This window comes from Salvia hispanica, chromosome 2, assembly GCF_029641045.1.
Source record: "Salvia hispanica isolate PSC_SH4W2 chromosome 2, Shi_PSC_v1, whole genome shotgun sequence".
Classification (NCBI taxonomy): Eukaryota; Viridiplantae; Streptophyta; class Magnoliopsida; order Lamiales; family Lamiaceae; genus Salvia; species Salvia hispanica.
In genome coordinates this window covers 25555056-25575904 of record NC_142693.1, presented here as the reverse complement: position 1 = coordinate 25575904, position 20849 = coordinate 25555056, and the positions used below count along the sequence as shown (strand labels likewise).

Sequence of the window (20849 nt, the reverse complement as noted above, 5' to 3'; positions counted from 1 at the left end):
TTATTTGTTTAAGGGTGAGTGAGATTATTAGGATATTTCCATAAATACTATAACCACTTTTATTCATTTTTGAAATTTTCGAACCCCTTCATTTTATTGGAGAAAATCCTATTTTTCCGGATTTAATTTAATTCTTGGGATATTTATCCAAATTAAATCCAAAACCCAATTATTCTTTATTCCTCAATGAGAAAAATCGACACCCCCTTTATTCTAGGTGATTTTCGAAAATCACCTATAATTGGAAGGAAGAATTTATTTTACTTGTTTAATTGATTCCTTATTGATTTCCTTCCATACCTAAAATAAAATATTCTAGTACATCTTACCATACCTCAAGAAGGTCTTGCCATATCTTATTTTAGTTAATATTCAAAATCCCTTCCTTATTTAAAAGGCATATTACACGCCTATCTCCATTTCCAATGGGGAGGATTTTTATTTTTATTTTGCTCCGTGATATTTTATTCTACTCCGGAAAAATACCAAAAACAAAATTTTGGCTAAATAAAAGCCATATATTTCGAAATTTCCATGCCTTAAGACCCTAGCCCATTTTTTTTTCTTCTTCTCTACTTCACAATATTTATTTTACATAATTGTGTAGAATAAATCTTCCCAAATATTCTATTTAATTACCTAAGGATTTTATTTGAACTCTATAAATAAGAAGCCAAAAACCTAACCCTAGCCATCTCAAAATTTTCGACCCCACCCCATTATACACGCCTCTCCCTCTCTTCTCACTCTCTCAATTTTCTTCTACTTTTCTCCAATAATCCTTCATCCTTTGAGAAGAATTAGAGTTTGAGCCTCAAGATTTTTGAAGAACCAAGTCTCTACTTTGTTTCTACCGTTCATTTTTCTCAAAAAGGTATTCTTACATTAATTCTTCTTCTTCTAACCGATTAATCGGTATTCTTGAACCCTCGTGCATCTTGATTGAGTGAAAGTGGGATAAAGGGAATATGGAATATATGTGTGCATGTGTGAAGCCGTGTGTGGGTGTGTGTGCGTCGTGTGTTGCGTGTGTGTGCGCGTGCCGCGCGTGTGTGTGTTGTGTGGTGTGTGCATGTTGGAAAAATACTCTTGTGTGATATATGTTGATGATAGATCTAGAGTTAAGATACGAATGAAATTATATGATGAACATGGCTTGATTTTGATAGGTGATATTAAGGTAAATCGATGGGAAAAGAGAAACGTGAGGCATGCATGATTTAGGAATTTATGTTAGGACTAATACTTGATATGTGCATATGTGACTAAAAGGTGAAACCTCGGTTGCGAAGCCGGATAACGAAAGAGGGAAAAGTACTTGAAATCTAAGCAGTCGAGGTGGGCTTTATTCACTAAACTCTTTTATTTTGTCAAAATATTAATTGGTGTTATAAGGGTGGTTTGAAACGTTATGCCATGCCTGTGATTGTTTTGATGATATGATGTGCCTGATGCCTAGTTTGTGAGTACGCTCCATTAGGCTACAGTGGCTATGAGTAAACGAATTCGGGTCTGAGTATGGGCCGCAAACCCTACCAGGCCGTGTACACAGTGGGATCGGGAGTCGTCCTTGCTAGCCGGCCGGTCTCGTGGGCAAAAAGTGTGGCCACACTTTCGTTGCACCATGGAAAGATTGTGATTGAGATTGTGATTATTGATGAGAAAAGTGGGGAAGTTGTTTGACTGGCCAGTCTAAGAAATTATTTTTGTGATACTCGTGACATTCTTTTATAACTGCTTAAAACTCGAGTTCACTATGGTAAGGGTGGCATAACTTGTTAAATAAAATGTTTTGGCACGAGTCCACTGAGTATTTCAAAATACTCAGGCATGCATGTGTTTTCCTTATGTGCAGGTTGAATGGCGACGAGCGTTGGCGGGTGTTGAGCAAAGTTAATTAATAAGATGGATAATTTGAACTTCGAGTGTAGTCGTGTCTTCATACATAGCTCCACTTTCTCTTGGATGCTTCCGCCAAATTTTGAAACTCATTATTATCACTTAGTCGTTTTGAACTTATTTCTTTTCGGATTAGAAGATTGAGACATATTGTGCTTTGTTGAATTCATTCCAACCCTTGACTTTGATCGTCATTTATGTTATCTACTCTTCATTGATTAGACTTGATTAAAACATTGTCTTATTGCTTCGTTAGCTTGTTAAATACCTAGGTCAAATCTCTTTAAATGAAACCCTAGCCTTGTTCTTATTGCATTTAAGTCCGCCTAGTTAACGACCGCCGAATTTATTATACCCTAGGAGGGCGGGGCGTTACATTAGGAGTACTTACGTGAAGTTTGGGAGTATATTATGTTACGGTTCTTCAATTTTTGCTTAATTGGTTTGGTATAGTTTATTATGTAATCAGATTTATTTATGTTAGAAATTTACATACTGCCGAATGTCAGTGTTGATTGAGAGTTTTTCTATGTTGGGAATTTTGGTGTTTAATTGATAAACCTATTTTATTGTATGAGAACGAAGGATAAATTGAGCGCATTGTTAATTAATTTATTTTGCAAAGTCTGATTTTGCATATCATGTTATTTCAAAAAGGGTGAAATTGTGCACGTTGTTGAGGGTGGGACAAGTTTGTGGATGAGCTAAGCTTGTGAGGTGGGCTTTCGTTTTAAATAAGGACTGTCCTAAATATTTTGTTATGTGAAAGGAGGTGAAAAATGTTTGTCTTGCCATATTTTGTGTTTTAAATAAGGACTATGTCCTAAATATTTCGGCGTGGCATGTGATGACTCAGGTCGGGTCACCAGTTTGAGCCTCGACAGCGAGGGCATCTCCGGAGAAATTGATGAGTCATCTGCCCTTTTCCGGTTGACAGACTCGTCGAGCCTTGACCTTTCCTTCAATGACTTCACCAGTGAGTTTCCTAACCAATTCCATCGCCTCCCGAATTTGGAATACCTTTATATCACAGAATCCGGTTTCACGGGACCAATTCCATCCACGTTGGCTAACCTAACACGGCTAGTACAATTCTTCTCCTCCAATAACTCATTCACTGGTTCAATTCCTTCATTTCATAACTGCAAGAATCTTGAATGGATGGACCTTAGTTATAATAATCTAAATGGCTCACTTTCTCAATTGCATTTTCAAGGTCTTACAAACCTTTCCCGTTTAAATTAACGAGACAATTCATTGAACATCACCATTCCTCACCATCTTTTTGCCCTCCCTTCAATGGAGTATCTTGATCTATCCAACAACCAATTCAATGGTCAAATAAAAGAATTCCCCATTGAAAACCAGTCTACCCTTTTTTGGCTAGATTTGAGTGGTAATAGGATTGGAGGTCCTATTCCTAACTTCTTCTTCCAACTTCCAAACTTGTTCTTTCTCTGGCTTTCTGACAACTTGTTCAATGACACTTTTCAACTGAATAAGATTCGAACTCTTACAATTCTTTCAATGCTTAGTCTTTCTAACAACAACTTGTCAGTTGACACAACCAACGTGAGTTCAAGTTCGCATGGATATCCCAATTTACAGGTGTTACAAATGTCATTATGCAATTTGTACGATTTCCCAGACCTTAGAAATGCATCCTATTTGTCGAATTTGGACCTCTCAAACAATCGTTTGCGAGGGGATATTCCTAGTTGGATTTGGGAAATCAAAGAGATATATTTGGATCTTTCTTTTAATCTTCTGACAGGTTTGAAAAAGCTTCCCATCTCTCCAAATTTTAGTGATTCTATTATCTTGCTCGCGAACAATCAACTAACTGGAGTGATTCCAACCTTCCTCTGCAATGCACCATCACTCCGTGCTCTTGACCTGTCTTTCAATAACTTGAGTGGTAGCATACCTCCTTGCCTAATTACAACTAATCGTGTGAGTAAAGTGCTCAGTCTTAGGGGGAACAAAATCAGTGGTGTTATCCCGGATCAATTTTCTAGTAAGTGTGGCCTACAAACCTTTGATGTTAGTAGCAACAATTTAGGCGGGAAGGTTCCTAAGTCTTTCGCGAATTGTAAGAATCTACTGGTGATGGATGTTGGAAACAACAACCTTGAGGGTAGTTTCCCTTGCATGTTGTCGTTGAGCTTGCGCATCCTTGTTTTGCGCTCCAACAGATTCTATGGAGACTTAAGATGTAGTAAGAGTTGGCCGAATCTTCAAATTCTGGATATATCTTCAAATGATTTCGGTGGTCGTTTGAATTTGCTAAACTTCTCGAGTTTGAGAGGAATGATGCTACAAAGTCCTACAAATGAGGTGACATTAACGGTTAAAGGGATTGAGGTTTGGCCCGACTTCACGTCCGTTGATATGTCTTCCAATCGTTTTGAAGTAGAAATACAGGGCGCAATTGGTAATCTTAGCTCACTCTATCTTCTCAATTTATCCCACAACTCTCTCAGTGATGCAATCCCGAGATCATTGGGTGCCTTGACAGAGCTTGGGTCGCTCGACCTCTCTGAAAACATGCTCACCGGGACAATACCTTGGGAGCTCACGAAACTATCTTTTCTGTCAATCTTGAATGTATCTTACAATGATCTGAAAGGGATGATCCCAACTGGTCGTCAGTTCCAAACGTTTTCGGCTGATTTGTTTGAAGGAAACGCAGGGTTATGTGGTTTCCCACTCAACAAAAGTTTCAGCAGCCCTCATGAACCTGGCTCAACACCATATGAATCGAAAGATGAGGAGATTGAGTGGGAATATGTGTTTGTTGCTTCTGTTTATGTTGTGGGAATAGGAAGCGTCGCATGGACACTGTTATTTTGCAGAAGGTTGAGAGAAAGATACTTTTTAGAAGATAGAAGAGGTTGCTGACAAGATATTCTATGAGAGAGGAAGGAGAAAAAGACACGAAAGAAGAGTAAGACTAAGAGAAGAGAGGAGGAATGGGCTTAGAAAACATCATCACTAAAGGTTCATTGGTGTAACTTGGCTTGTGTTTAATTAGCATATGGTGTGTTGCGAATTTGGTACTTAGTAATGTGTTTCTCTTTGTCATGTATGAATGTAAAATAATACTCCCTCCGTCATGGATAATTCGGGTCACTTTGACCGGGCACGGATTTTAAGAATTGTAATGTAAAGTGGGTTGAAAAAGTTAGTGGAATGTGGGTCCTACCTTTATATAAATTTTATAATAAAATATGAGTAGGAATGAGTTAGTGGAATATGGGGTCCACTACCAAAAATGGTAAAAGTGGAGTGAGACAAATTATGTGGGACGGACCGAAATGGAAAACTGGGACGAATTATCTGGGACGGAGGAAGTACTTAATAATTAAATAAAAAGTAACATCTAATCGTAGCTAATATCAAAATGATATTTACATTATGAAACGTAAATATTGGGCTTTTTGGAAATAGTGTAGTGGAATAGTATATTGTAGGAGTTACAATTTCTCTTCAGTCAATTCACAACTCACTTAAGAATTTCGTCAAATACCTTTTGCTCCTTCTGGTTCCCAGCTTTCAGTTGGCAATATAACAAACAGTTGGCGAATATTATTCAGCCATTAAAAATAATTTTCTTTCGATTAGTGCATATATCAATAAGTTTACGAATATTGAAACTATCCATGGGATGTGGATCGATTTTTAATCCACATCTGTTTCTGTCAAAACAAAATGTGATTTTGATTAAAAGTTGATGAATTTAGTAGATATGGCATTGCGAAAAACAGTTGATCACTTCAGTATTTAAATGTTGGGATGGTCGGAAACTAATTATTACTATAAGCATTGTGGAATAACAATTAGTTTACGTGTAGCCAGAAGAAATTTGAAGTTCTTGAAGGAAATTCACACTTCTGACCTTTCTGTTTAGTAGCAGACTTCACTCGTGCAATTGACAAAACAGTTGGCGAATAACTGCAAAAACAGAAGCTCCTACATAATTAGTACTACCTCCGCCCTCCAAATATTGTCTCACTTTGACCCGACACGGGTTTTAAGAAATTTAATGAAAAATGAGTTGAAACAGTTAATGGAATATGAGTTTTACTTTTATATATTATTTTATAATAAAATGTGAGTAGGAATGAGTCAGTGGAATATGAGGTCCACTATCAAAAATGATAAAAAGTCAAATGAGACAAATTTTGTAGGACGGACAAAAATGGAAAAATAAGAAACTTTCAGGTACGGATAGTGTTGTGTTATAAAGACACTTTCAAGGAGGAGTATGACACTAATTTAAATGGATGACACTATTTTCTTCTTTTGGGACAAAGAGACTACTCCCTCCATCCGCGAATAGGAGTCCCGTTTTTTCATTTTGGTCCGTCCGCGAATAGGAGTCCCGGTTCATATATGCCATAAATGGTAAAAAGGCCCCACATCCCACCAACTCATTCCACTCACATACAGTGGCGGATCCAGGATTTGTCATCTGGGGGTACGAGTCGTATGATAAATAATTAAATAACACTAAAAATATAGAAAATAGTGGTTAAATAATATTTGAAATATTATTCAATTTTAACTCGTGTATTTTAAAATAAAATAAATCAAAAACTATACATAACATCTAATTTATTTTTCTACGAGTCTTCATTTTCTCAAAGCGATGGGCTATATCATCATCAAAGACTTGTAGAAACATTTTTTTTCTCAATGTAAATCACCAAACAATCATCAGGTTGATCACCAATTCTATTTCGCAACTTATTCTTACAAACGTCATTCCAGAAAATACTCTCTCTACACTTGCGGTAGCAACTGGAAGAATCAAAATCAACTTGATAAGCAAAAAGACAAAGGGGTAAGCCACATCCCTCTCTGTATCAACAAGCTTCATTGAAAAAAAACTAAGATCTTGCAAATTCTGAAAGCCATTATCTCTTCTCATATCCTCCATGAGTATAACAAGTTGACAATCAAGAGACCTCAAATCAATGCTTGAAAAATTGGAAGGATAAAAACTTGCAAGTTTGAGTACACTTTCTTTGTCAAAAGAAGAGAAACCATCTCTAGGAAGCAAGCTTATATTTTATTTTATTTCCTTAGATAATTCTTCCTTCAATATTCATAGCTATTTTTTGAAAATCTTATAAAATACATTACTAATAAATTTATATATATAATAATAGTAGTGAAAAAGAAAAAAATTTGGGGGAACCATCGTCCCCCCTTGTTTTGAATTGCCTCCGCCAGTGCTCACATATCATTTAAAACTAATATATATAAGTGGGATCCCTATTCCACTAACTTTCTTCCACCCACTTTTCTTAACATTTATTAAAACCCGTGCCGGAATGGAATGAGACTCTTATTCGCGGGTGGAGGGAGTATATTTTAGGTCAATACTACTCCCTAACCCCAAATTAATCAAAAGTTTTTTAAGTACGAGGGTTTAAAGAAAGTGGTATTGAATGACTTAAAGTAGATATAAATTAAAGTAAAGAGTATAAAATATGATACAGATTAAAGTGAGCAAAATTGCGTGTGTAGTCTAGTGGTAGAGTTATTATGCTTGAATCCAAAAATCTTGGGTCCAAGTTCTTAAATTTCTTGGAAAGGATATGACATAATTAGCAATAGAATAAGAATCAATTAACTTGACACTAAAGGAGTAATTCTTAAAAAAAAAATGAAAATGACTATTTTAGCTTGGGAATCTCGAAAAGAAGACAAATCAATTAACTTGAGATTGACAAAGTAATTTTTAACAAAAAAGAATAACACAGAAATTTAACATTTATACTCCTAAATTCCTAGTTGTGGACAAACTAAAATGATCAATGAATCAAATGAATATTGATTTTTGGCATAATTAACTTCTATTCTAATAATTTGGATTAATTAGTAGACTTTTTCAAGGTTTGGGTCCTTCTCAACCTTACTGGGCTTGTGCACGCAATTTATATTGGGTTTTGATGGTACTAAATGGTCTTTAGAACCAGCCCAATAACCAGGGCTATCGAGGGATATTCCGAAATTCTACTATAATAATTATATATGTTTCTCAAATAACACCCGTTTTAAAATGTAGTCTATTTTTATTTTATTTTAATATATTGATAAAATTTATTTATTTAAATTTATAGAGCAGCTTCATAATCTAGAGGGCATTTGTTGTTGACTCCCTGATATATGTTGGAGGTGCAAACCATCCCATGTGGAGAAATGAGAAATAAGTAAATGTGTAAGCAATATACTAATCCCAATTCCATAATACCTTTTGAAAAATGATTCAAAAGAAAAAAATAGCATATTATGGTTGAATTCAAATGTGTATCACCAAATTCTAGATAAACTATTTCGGTTTATTTGTCATACATTTCTATCGACAATTTGGCCAAATTCTATAACAAATCCACCCATAAGAAATTAGGAATTTGCAGGAAAACCTCAGATCCTTGCACTACTAGTCCTGACATAAGTCAGACTTTAAATCATTAAAATAATGACTGGATGTGGAATATTTCATAAAAAAGTTATTACTCTCTACTATAAAAAATGACAATAGGAACTGAGACATTTAATTTACCAGGCCCAGACAAAAAAATTCTATATAAACAATGACCTATTGACCTTTAGCAAAGTTGTTTATAAAATTTTAGTCTTTTCATATACAACCACTTCCTCAGAAAATAAACATTTTGTATCACTTAAAATGATGTAACTCTATTTTGATTGTTGATTAAAATGGCATTAATTTATCTCAAACGATGTTGTTTTGTGTCACATCATTTTAAATTTTGATCATTGTGAGATAATACGAAAAATTGAATAGTTATGATTTTATATACCGGCCAGAAATCAATGAAAAGTTATGGTTTCAATGATAATTATCCTTTAATATAAATAGTATCAGATGCACAAATTCGAATATTATTTTCATGTTTTTTGCATTAGAGTATTCAAGCATCCGTCATGTTTTCGTGCATTCTAAAACTGCGATGCGTATACAAAGAACGATGAACGACGACAATACCGTCAACGGAGGCTGTTGATGGAAGAACAATTTGGAGCCATTGCATGTGGTCATGTGGAGGAAGGGCAATTTGGTAATATAGTTTTTTATTTTTTATTTTTATTTTTTATTTTTATTTTTTATATTCTAATACAAGTTGGTACTATTTTATCTTTGTTTTTTTTTTAAGTGGGAATCTCCACTTTTAGACATATTAACAATAATCTATACAAAAATTTATTTAAGAAAAAGATGTGACATATATTAAGGTAGTTGGGTCAAAGTCACGGATTTGAAAAGGGTCGCATTTTCACTCACTTTCTGCCCATGAAAAAATATTTATATTTACTGTTTTGGGTTGTCCACAATTTAAAATCTCATTAATCTTTTTTTGATAAATGGATCTAAATTTTCCGATAAAAGAATGTAATATAAAAATGAGATTCATTCAAATAACTTTTTCCATTCACCTTCCTTGGTACTTTTGTAATTCTGTACAAATTCACCTTCCTTGGTACTTTTGTAATTCTGTACAAATCAAAGTGAGACTTTATGTCGCATCCTAATTGGATGGGATACTTTAAGTCGCATCCTAATTGGACTTCCCGTCTCGTATTTAAACTGCATCAACTGAAGTTCAGAATGCATTACTCCTATTTGCAATGGCAATTTCTTCGCTTCTCTCCTTCTTCCTCTTCTTCGTAGCATTCGTCGACGGCCAATGCCTCGACCATCAAAAAAACTTGTTACTCGACCTCAAGACCGAGCTAGTATTCAACTCTTCTCTATCCCAAAAGCTAGTGACATCGAATCAAACATACGATTGCTGCGAATGGGGCAGCGTGGAATGCGGCAACAACGGCCGCGTCGTCAGTCTCCTCCTGGACTACGAGAGCATCTCCGCCCGAATAGGTGAGTCATCATCCCTTCTCCGTTTAACACACTTGTCGAAGCTCAGCCTCGCCGGAAATCACTTAACCTCAACTCATATTCCTAAGACGATTCATCGTCTTAGGAATTTGAGACACCTTGATTTGTCACGTTCCGGCTTCACCGGAACAATCCCACACACACTTTCAAATCTGACAAAATTAGTTCATCTAAACTCCCTCACTGGCTCACTTCCTTCCTTTCGTTCGTGCCACAGGCTCGACACCATTGACCTTCGAGATAATCATCTAACCAGATCTCTCTCTCGCTTGGACTTCGGGAGCCTCACGAACCTCTCTTACTTAGCTTTAGAGCAAAACTCAATAAATGGCAGCATTCCTCGTAGTCTCTTCCTCCTGCCTTCGCTAAGCCTACTCATGCTAGCCAACAACCGATTCAGCGGAGAAATCGAAGAATTTCCTATTGTAAACGATCTTGAATTGCTAGATTTGAGTAATAACATGATCAAAGGACCTCTTCCTAGCTCATTCTTCCACTTTCCAAACATTTTTTCCATCCAACTTTCCAACAATTTGTCAATGGCACTTTTCATCTGCGAAAGATCTTAAGTCTTTCGAAGCTCGTAGAGTTGTCTCTTTCACACAACAAATTGCCAGTCTACACGACCAATTTCGCCTCAAATTTCGATGGAATCCACAGCGTTGGTGTATTGCATCTAGCATCCTGTAATCTCCACGAGTTTCCGTATCTTAGAAACGTGAGGCATTTGGACCTCTCGAGCAATCGCATTGGTAGGGAAATTCCTGGTTGGATTTGGGAAACTGAAAAGGACTATTTGAATCTGTCTTTTAATCTTCTTACAGGTTTGGAAAAGCATCACTATTTGCATTCTTCTCATCTGTTTAGTTACTCTGCTCTCTTGCTTGCCAACAATAGACTATCTGGAGCGATTCTAACCTCCTTCTGCAGTGCGTCTTCGTTCAGTGTTCTCGACTTGTCTTTCAATAACTGGAGCGGTAGCATACCTCCGTGCCTATTCCAAAATAGTACAGTGCTCAATCTAAGAGGAATCAAATCAGTTGTGTTATCCCGGATCAATTTTATAGTGAGTGTGGCCTAGAAACATTTGATGTTAGTAACAACAACTTAACTGGGAAGCTTCCTAAGTCTTTGGGAAATTGTAAGAGCTTAGCATTGCTGAATGTTAGAAACGACGACTTTGAGGGTAGTTTTCCTTGCATGCTACCGTTGAGCTTGCGCATACTTGTTTTGCGCTCCAACAGATTCCATGGAGACTTGAGATGTAGCAAGAGTTGGCCGAATCTTCAAATTCTAGATATATCTTTGAATAATTTCAGCGGGAATGTGGAACCGCTAAACTTCTCGAGCTGGAGTGGTATGATGCTAGAATGGCGAAGGCCTAACCGATCAAGCTCTGATTATCTACGCCCCGACTATTTGTACCAGGACCAGGTGGTGTTAATAGTAAAAGGAAATGATCCGGAGCTTGGCCTGACTTTACATCCATTGATTTGTCTTCGAATCGTTTTGAAGGGGGAATACCGGATGCAATTGGTAATCTTAGCTCACTTTACCTTCTCAACTTATCCAGGAATGTTTTCACTGGCGGCATCCCAGAATCATTGGGTGGGTTGACAGAGCTTGGGTCGCTCGATCTCTCTTCAAACAAGCTCACCGGGAGAATACCACACGAGCTCACAGAACTCGGTTTCCTTTCAATTTTGAATGTATCTTACAATGATCTGACAGGGATGATCCCAATTGGCCGGCAGTTCCAAACGCTCTCTGCGGATTTGTTTGAAGGAAACGCGGGGTTATGTGGTTTCCCACTTGACAGAAGTTGCAGCAGGCCTCCTCGTGCACCATCGGAGCCAGAAGATGATTCAATGCCATCGGAATCGAAAGTTGGGGAGATTGAGTAGGAATATGTGTTTGCTGCGTCTGGTTATGTTGTGGGAATAGGAAGCGTCACGTGGACACTGTTATGTTGCAAAAGCTTGAGAGAAAGATACTTTGAAAAGATAGAAGAGGTTGTTGACAAGATATTCTATGAGAGAGGAAGGATAAGAAGACATGAAAGAAGAGTAAGATTAAGAGAAGAGAGGAAAGCAGTTAGAAGGCATCATCAGTGAGGTTGAGCAATGTGGTTTGTGTTTAATTAGCATATGAAATGTGATGTAAAACTTTTTTTTTTTTTTTTTGTGATTGTGTTTTTGTAATATATCTTATTTTACAAATATATCAAACAGTTTGATTGTGTACTAGATCTGCCTTTTTGGAATGCACAATATAAGAATTATAAGTAAATAAGAAACCATCCACTAGTGCATAACTAATAAATCATACTTCCTCCGTCCTACATAATTTGGGACACTTTAACCCGGCACGGATTTTAAGAAATCTAATGGTAAATGAGTTGTAAAAGTTGGTGGGATGTAGGTCCTACTTTTAAAGTATTAGTTTTATAATAAAATGTGAGTAGGAATGAGTTAGTGGAATATGAGGTCCACTACAAAAAAATGGTAAAAGTGAAGTGTGTCAAATTATGTGGGACGGCCTAAAATGGAATACTGGGTCAAATTATGTGGGACGGAGGGAGTATAAACCATTGGATTACAAAATGGAAGCATTTAATTATAGGAATGTGATCTAATGAAAACTACAAATATTATACAAACTCAAAATTATGATCTGCACCATTGAAAAATGTCAACAGATCACAAAAAAGTATCGACAGGAAAATGTCAATAGAATTTCAACGATAGTCAATGATTGATGCTGTGTTGATATTAAAATCTTGAAATTTTACACCGTGTTGATATTGTATTGAAACAGTATTGAAACTGTGTTGAGGAGTTTTGAGTTTGTACAATATATAAGTTTGCATTTTATCACTATCATAAAATTATATATTTATATTTCACGAATATCAGTATAGTTGCACTTTTATACCAGTATATTGTTAAAAGTAAAACGGAAAATGTTGGAGGTCTTTAAGGAAAGCTAATTACTTTTTTTCCCTCCAAAATATATCTCAACATTTAATTCCATATGATCGATATCCAATAATCTAATTAATGGACGTCACTACTTTTTAGTGATAAATTGATAAAATAAGAGGATTAAGAGAAAAACTTTATAAAGTATGAGAGGGGAACAGAAGAAGTAAGATAGAGAATCTTGGAGAAAAATTAATAAACTATGAGTAAAATTTTCCAATTTAAATAAAATTATTTTGTTGTTGATATTCCAAAATAAGATGGGTAGAGATTAAATGTTTGGGTCCTTCTCAACTTTATCGGGTTGTGCATGCACTTTCATATATTGGGCTCTGATTATAATAAATGGGCCTATAGAACAGCCCAATAACAAGGGCTTTAGGGAAGTCCAATACAATTTAGAAAATATTATACTTTTATTTGAATTGATATATTCATAAAATTTATTTATTTTAATTTATAGATTTTATCTGAAAATATATTACCACAATATACTTTATTTATCATTTATACTCCAGTATTTAGCTGGCCAATTTCTCTACATGTAAGGTCCATTAAATAAAATAATTTCTACTCTCAGTCAATACATAAATAGTAGTTGAAGTTCAAACTCAAAGGTCTTAGGTCGAGTCCATCATGACACGGCCTTTAAATAATATTTCTAAAAGAGGATATGACACATTTAGCATGGGATTCAACTAACTTAAGACTGAGAGTAATTCTTAACAAAAAAAAAAAAGAAGAGAGGAAATGACAAATTTAGCTTGAGAATCTCTTAAAGAACACAAATCAATTAATTTGAGATTGAGAGAGTAATTTTTAACAAAAAAGAATAACACGAGGATTTAAACAATTATGGAGTATCATTTATTGTCAAGTCGTGTGACATATTGCAATGCATACTTCAAAATTAGGATTATAGTACTACTATTTTTACTAAACCATTAAAATAGTCATATATCAATTGTGATGATCCGAATTGGGATTTAGGTGGCAAGCAATAAAGACTTGCAATTTCATTAAATTATGATGAAGTGTGGAATAACACCATTAATACATATAAAAGGTAGCATAAATAATTCAAACTTTGAATGTAAAACAATGACCCAGTTTACATGTTGGCCATAGTGATTCAATAGAGATTATAATTCACGCCTGTCGGATGACTCGGATCTACACGATACGACATCAACATAGAAAAAGCTGTCAATTCAAAAGAAATATAGGAAAAACAAGTGAAAAATAGTTTTGTCAAAATAAAACATAGTAAAAGAACACAAAACAATACTATCACTCTACTTAACACACAAAATAACGCTACTTGTGTCGAAAAACAAATACTCCATCCGTCCACGAATAAGAGTCTCATTAACTTTTTCGCACTTATTTTGTAAAAATGATAATAAATAGTTAAAATGGACAAATGATAAAGTAAGAGAGAATAACGTAGACAAGACTATTGTCTTCTCTCTTACTCTATCATTTGTTCACTTTAACTATTTATTATCATTTTTACAAAACAAGTGCGAAAAAGTGAACGAGACTCTTATTCGTGGACGGAGGGAGCATTTCATAGTATATTAGTATTACCTCCGTTCCATATTACTAGAGTTATTTTGCCATTTTAATACGTCGTACAGTAGTGAAGTCCTTTCTTTTTTTTAGTAAAAGTCAACACATTTCTTCTCATTTACTCTACCATCTCTTACTTTATTCTCTCTTCATCTCTCTGCGTTTTTCATTTCATACTTTATTCTTCATTTACTTAACTTACTTAACATAATTTTTCACGGTGGATGTGGGAGACTGGTCCGGCCATGGTAGAGGCGGCATTTCCGGGCATGGAACCGCACTGCAACCTTTTTATTTAAAAATTCAATATTCTTATTTTTTTCTATCCAATTTTCATCTATAAGTGCAATATCAAACACAATTTTGAGAAGTTTTCTTATCATATGCTTCAATTCTCTACACGAAGAACAAGCTTCCAATAAAATCTCATTGAAGAAATTTAGTCATGCACAAGAACATTTCAACATTGAAGTTATTTTTACGTTCAAAATGTAATTTTTGGAATTTTCCGTAATTTTCGATATATAATAATATTGAATTTGAATGTACCTAAACAAAGATGGTTGGGGGTTTGAGTGGCATGCCAATTGATAAAAGTGAATTGTAATTTTAGTTATTTATTTCTATTTTATGCTTCTACATTTCAAATAGGAAAAAATCCAATATGATAATTTGAAATATCAAAGGGCTTAGTCTTCCCAGCTTCCCTATTTAAAGCAATGCCTCAACCATACTATATCATCTTCATTGCAATGGCGGTTTCTTCGCTTTCCCGCCTCCTTTTCTTTTTCGTCTTCATAATATTTGTCGATGGCCTATGCCTCGATGATCAAAAAAAATTGTTGCTTCAGCTCAAAAGCGAATTAGTATTCAACTCTTCCATTTCTGACTGGTTGGTGAAGTGGTATGAGATAGATGATTGTTGCATATGGCGAGGCGTGGGATGTGATGACTCTGGGCACGTTATTAGTTTGGACCTCACTGATGATGGCATCTACGGCGGATTCGGTGAGTCATCAAGCCTCTTCCGGTTGACACACTTGTCAAAGCTTGACCTCTCGTACAATGACTTCACCACAAGTGAGATTCCTAACCAATTCCATCGTCTCCCAAATTTAAGAGACCTTGATTTGTCAGGTTGTGGTTTTATGGGACCGATTCCATCACTTCATAATTGCAAGGGTCTTAAATCCATAAGTCTGCACTATAATAATTTGACAGGCTCACTTTCTCACTTGAATTTTCGAGGTCTTAAAAACCTCTCCCTTTTAGATTTAAGCTACAATTCATTCAACGGCTCAATTCCTCACCATCTTTTTTCCTTGCCTGTATATTATCTTCATCTGTCCAACAACCAATTCAGTGGTCAGCTCGAAGAATTTCCCGTTGTTAATAACTCTAGCCTTTCTATGCTAGATTTGAGTGGAAATAGGATAGAAGGTCCTATTCCAAACTTCTTTTTCGAGCTTCAAGGCTTGGATATAGTCAACCTTTCTGACAACTTGTTCAATGGCACTTTTAAATTGAGTAAGATTAAAAGTTGCATTTCGCAACTTTATCTTTCTAACAACAACATATCAATTGACACAACGAACATTAGTTCAAGTTCGCACGCATATCCGTGCTTAGATATGTTGTACATGTCATCCTGCAACCAACATGATTTCCCAGATCTTAGAAATGCATCCAATTTGTTCAATTTGGACCTCTCAAACAATCTTTTGCAAGGGGAGATTCCTAGTTGGGTTTGGGGACCTAGAATGGTCTTTTTGGACCTTTCTTTTAATCTTCTGACATGTGTTGAAAAGTCTCACTATAGTAATGTTTCTTCAATTCAAGATCTAAACTTACAGTCTAACAAGTTGTGTTGTGCGTTCTCTTCCTTGATCCCAAACTCTCAGAACTGTGCCGCTATCTTGCTCGCAAACAATAGACTAACCGGAGTCCTTCCAACCTACATCTGCAATGCATTTCTCAGTGCTCTCGACTTGTCTTACAATAACATCAGTGGTAGCATCCCTCCTTGCCTGTTCAACGCAAGTTTTAGGATCGGAGTGCTCAATCTTAGGGGAAACAAAATCAGTGGTGTTATCCCTAGTCAATTTTCTCGTGACTGTGACCTACAAACCTTTGATGTTAGTAACAACAACTTAGTCGGTAAGGTTCCTAAGTCTCTGGCGAATTGTGTGAACTTAGTGGTAGTGAATGTTGGAAACAACAACCTCGAGGGTAGTTTCCCTTGCATGCTCCCGTTGAGCTTGCGCATCCTTCTTTTGCGCTCCAACAGATTCCATGGAGACTTGCATTGTCGGAAGAGTTGGCCGAATCTTCAAATTTTGGATATATCTTCAAATGATTTCAGTGGTCGTCTGAATGTGCTAAACTTCTTAAGTTTGAGAGGAATGATGCTACAGAGTCGAACACATGCCAGACTCAACCATTCTAACTCCAAATTTTTAGGTGACGGTAGTTACTACCAAAATGACGTGACATTAACCGTCAAAGGGATTGAGGTGAAGCTTGTGAAGATTTGGCCTGACTTTACATGCATTGATTTGTCTTCCAATCATTTTGAAGGAGAAATACCAGATGCAATTGGCAATCTTAGCTTACTCTATCTTCTCAACTTATCCCACAACTCTCTCACTGATGCAATCCCGAGATCATTGGGTGCCTTGACAGAGCTTGGGTCGCTCGACCTCTCTGACAACAAGCTCACCGGGAGAATACCAGATGAGCTCACAAAACTCACATTTCTTTCAATCTTGAATGTGTCTTACAATGATCTGAAAGGGATGATTCCAACTGGTCGTCAGTTTCAAACATTTACGGCAGATTCATATGTAGGAAACTCGGGGTTATCTGGTTTCCCACTCAACGGAAGTTTCAACAACCGTCGACCACCTGCTCCATCTCCATCAGAGGATTCAGAATCAAAAGATGAGGAGATTGAGTGGGAATATGTGTTTGTTGCGTCTGGTTATGTTGTGGGATTAGGATGTGTCGCGTGGACACTGTTATGTTGCAGAAGGTTGAGAGAAAGATACTTTGAGAAGATAGAAGAGATAGCTGACAAGATATTCTACGAGAGAGGAAGGAGAAGAAGACATAAAAGAAGAATAAGACTAAGAGAAGAGAGGAGGAATGGGCTTAGGAGACATCATCATCGTCAGTGAGGTTGATTATGGTTTGTGATTTAATTAGCATATGGTGTGTTGTGACTTTCCTTTGTGGGGTCTTAACTTCTATTGTAATCGTTCTGATTGTGTGAAGCAATAGCTTCTATTGTAATCGTTCTGCTTGAATTATCTATTACTATATGTTTAGACACTAAACAATGATTTTGGCCAATTTGGGCTTGAGATATCGACGATCCAAACTCCATCATCTCGGAGACGAACTACTACCAAGCAATTGGAGAACACCGTGAATTCTACTGTTTTCAAGTAATAAGAATAAAGAGAAAAGAGGAGGAATGGGCTTAGTATTGGTGGAGTATTTGGAAAGAGGATTAATCACATATCTTCTGTTAATTAATTTATTCATCATAAGGATGCAGTAAAAGTGGAATCATAGTTGGGATAAAATGTTAGTACTGAATTTGAGGTTGTTGTAATGTAGGTAATTCATACCTCTCTCAGGAATTTCCTCAAACAGCTTCTACTCCTTCAGACTTCCCGGTTTTCAACAGGCAATCTAACAAACAATTGACAGATACTATCAACACATTTACAAAAAGATAACCTTTTTACGAATTATTGCATATAAAATTCAATATGTTTACCTATTATTGCATCTATCATGGGATGTGATCGATTTTTAATCCACAAATTCTTTTACAGAAAATTATTTCGATAAACGTACCTTTTCAAGAATGTATTAGCAACAAATTCTCATTGCAGCAAATGAGCAAATGAATACAGTATAAATTTTGAGCATAATTATTCTTTTACATTGATCAATTTTAGTTTTTTTAAGGGTTGGGCCTTCTCAACATTTTGGGCTTGTGCATGCACCTTTTATATATTGGGCTTTGATTATAATAAATGGGCCTATAGAACTAGCCCAATAACAAAGGCTTTAGGGAAAGTCCAATACAATTTAAAAAATATTCTACTTTTATTTGTTTTGATATACTCATAAAATTTATTTTAATTTATAGACACAATATATACTTTATTTATCATTTATACTCCAGTATTTTAGCTGACCAATTTCTCTACATGTAGAACTATCCATTACATAAAATTATTTCTGCTCACATTAAATTGACAATCTTTATTAAAATTTATGTCATCTCAGTCAATATATTTCGAGATGGAATAATAATAATAATATCTATATTTTAACGAATCACTATTACATATAAATATCAATAGTTTATGGGATGTGATTGATTGCATATAATATTCAGGGCTTTGATTATAATCAATGGGCCTATGTTAGAGGCCCAATTACAAAAGTTCAATATGTGAAATTACCAATTGGTACGTATGGAGTAACTAATAATTATAGAATACACAATAATCATTTATTTATGCGATATTCTGAATTTGATACAAATATCAATATTGAGTTTTAATTTATATATAGTTGGCGGCGGAGCAATGGTAATCATTAAATCATTCAAATTTGGAAAATTTTGGATATTAACATCTATGAAGAGCAAATAAAAATATGTTTGACTTTTTTAAAGTGCAAATATGAACATAGAAAAGGTTGTCTCTCAATCTTCTATAAAGTGGATTAACAAAAGCTAAGGTCAAGTGAACCGACGAGGCTCCATGATAGCAGCTTCCATCAAATTGTGATTCACATTTTGTGCTTGTTCATTCAAAATAGCAATCATCCAAAAATCAAATATATATGATAACTGGAAAGTGGACGGAGGGAGTATATCCACTAGTCCCAAACTAATCAAAACGTTTTTTTTCATTTGGAAGGTTTAAGAAAGTGGTGTGCAGTGTGTCAAAGTAGATTAAGATTAAAGTAATAGAGAATAAAATATGACATAATAAAGTGATAGCAAAATTGTTTGTGTAGTTAGTGGTAGAATAGTTGATATTCGAACTCAAAGGTTTTTGGTTTAAGTCTAGCGTGACACGACCTTTAAATTTTTCTTAAAGAGGATATGACACATTTAGCATGAAAATCTCGTAAAGAAATAAAAATTAACTAACTTTTGAGACTGAGTGAGTAATTCTTAACAAAAAAAATAAAATAAGGAAATGACTAATTTGGCTTGGAAATATCTTAAAGATTACAAATCAATTAACTTGAGACTGACAGAGTAATTTTTAACACGAGGATTTAAACATTTATGGAGTATCATTTATTTTCAAGTCGGGTGACATATTGCATTCATACTTCAAAGTTAGGTTACTCCCTCCGTCTTGCTTAAGATGACATGTTTTCCTTTTTAGTTTGTCATAACTAAAATGACACATTTCTTTTTTTGGAAACTTTATCTCTCTAATTTATACACCCAACCACTTTTTCCCACTCCTATTAAAATATCCATCTTTATTTCTCTTTCTATTTTAATACTTACACCCACTTTTTCTCCTTGCAATTAAATACTTTAACCAATAACTCCTAAAATTTCGCATCGACCAAAAAATGTATCATCTTAGCCCGGATGGAGGGAGTAGTACTATTTTACTAAACCATTAAAATAGTCATACATCAACTGTTTGTGTGGCAAACAATAAAGACTTAGGGATTTACCATCCATATGGCTTAGTATTTGAATGTTGCACGATAGACTTGGTATTTCTTATGCTCACTGATTTATTTTTTTAATTTGACGGTGGTCTGCCTTCTCTAAAAAAAAGAAAAAGACTTGGGATTTAGGTGGCAAACAATAAAGACTTGGAAATATCATTAAAAATGATGAAAGTGATGTGGAAAAACACCATTAATATATAAAAAAGGTAACATAAATAATTCAAACTTTGAATGTAAACCAATGTCATAGTGATCCACTAGAGATATAATTCACGCCTGTCGGATGACTCGGATCTGCACAACAACGACACGAGGAAAACAAGTGATTGTACACATGCAAATTTATTTCAAAATTACCTTATTTATTATGGTGAAATATGAAAATAAAGTAAAATTTGGTAGTAGTACTTTACTATGACTCTTTTATTCAATTTTGTAATAAGATATTATATTGGACGACAACTGTTTTCAAAGTTGAACATTACTTGAACATGGATGAAGTAATGGTAAGATAGATTGTGAGAACCAAGCTACCCTACTTATAACTTTATCAATGTTAATAATCCATTGTTAGTTAATAAAGAATTCATACTAAAACATACAAAATTAGAATGAAAGAATTTTTTTAAAAAACATGCTGCCTCCATCCCATTAAATATAAAACATTTATTTTACGATACTTTTTCTATTCAATTTCATCTATATAAGTACAATATCAAATAATTTTGAGAAGTTCTTAT

The 20849-nt window shown here is 35.1% G+C and overlaps 1 protein-coding gene, 1 long non-coding RNA gene and 2 pseudogenes across 3 annotated transcripts; 3 read left to right on the top strand and 1 right to left on the bottom strand.

The window, feature by feature from the left end:
- Positions 1 to 1518: 1518 nt before the first annotated feature.
- Positions 1519 to 4897, top strand: LOC125190429 (receptor-like protein 34; annotated as a pseudogene).
- Positions 4898 to 9582: 4685 nt separating this feature from the next.
- Positions 9583 to 12021, top strand: LOC125202735 (receptor like protein 27-like; annotated as a pseudogene).
- A 1807-nt stretch (positions 12022 to 13828) lies between these two features.
- Positions 13829 to 18280, bottom strand: LOC125220144 (uncharacterized). Its single transcript, XR_007176299.2, has 3 exons — positions 18247 to 18280; positions 18015 to 18078; positions 13829 to 14013 (listed from the first exon to the last, which is right to left on the bottom strand). It is a non-coding gene; the product is annotated as an uncharacterized LOC125220144 (long non-coding RNA).
- Positions 15106 to 17720, top strand: LOC125220135 (receptor-like protein 53). Of its 2 annotated transcripts, XM_048122276.2 has the most exons (2): positions 15321 to 15462; positions 16284 to 17720. In XM_048122276.2, the coding sequence occupies exons 1-2, from the start codon at positions 15448 to 15450 to the stop codon at positions 17556 to 17558; spliced, it is 1290 nt and encodes a 429-aa protein (XP_047978233.1). In that variant the 5' UTR covers positions 15321 to 15447; the 3' UTR covers positions 17559 to 17720. The 2 variants fall into 2 exon arrangements, with proteins under 2 accessions (XP_088920299.1, XP_047978233.1); XM_089064173.1 differs by having other exon boundaries at positions 15106 to 17720.
- Positions 18281 to 20849: the final 2569 nt, after the last annotated feature.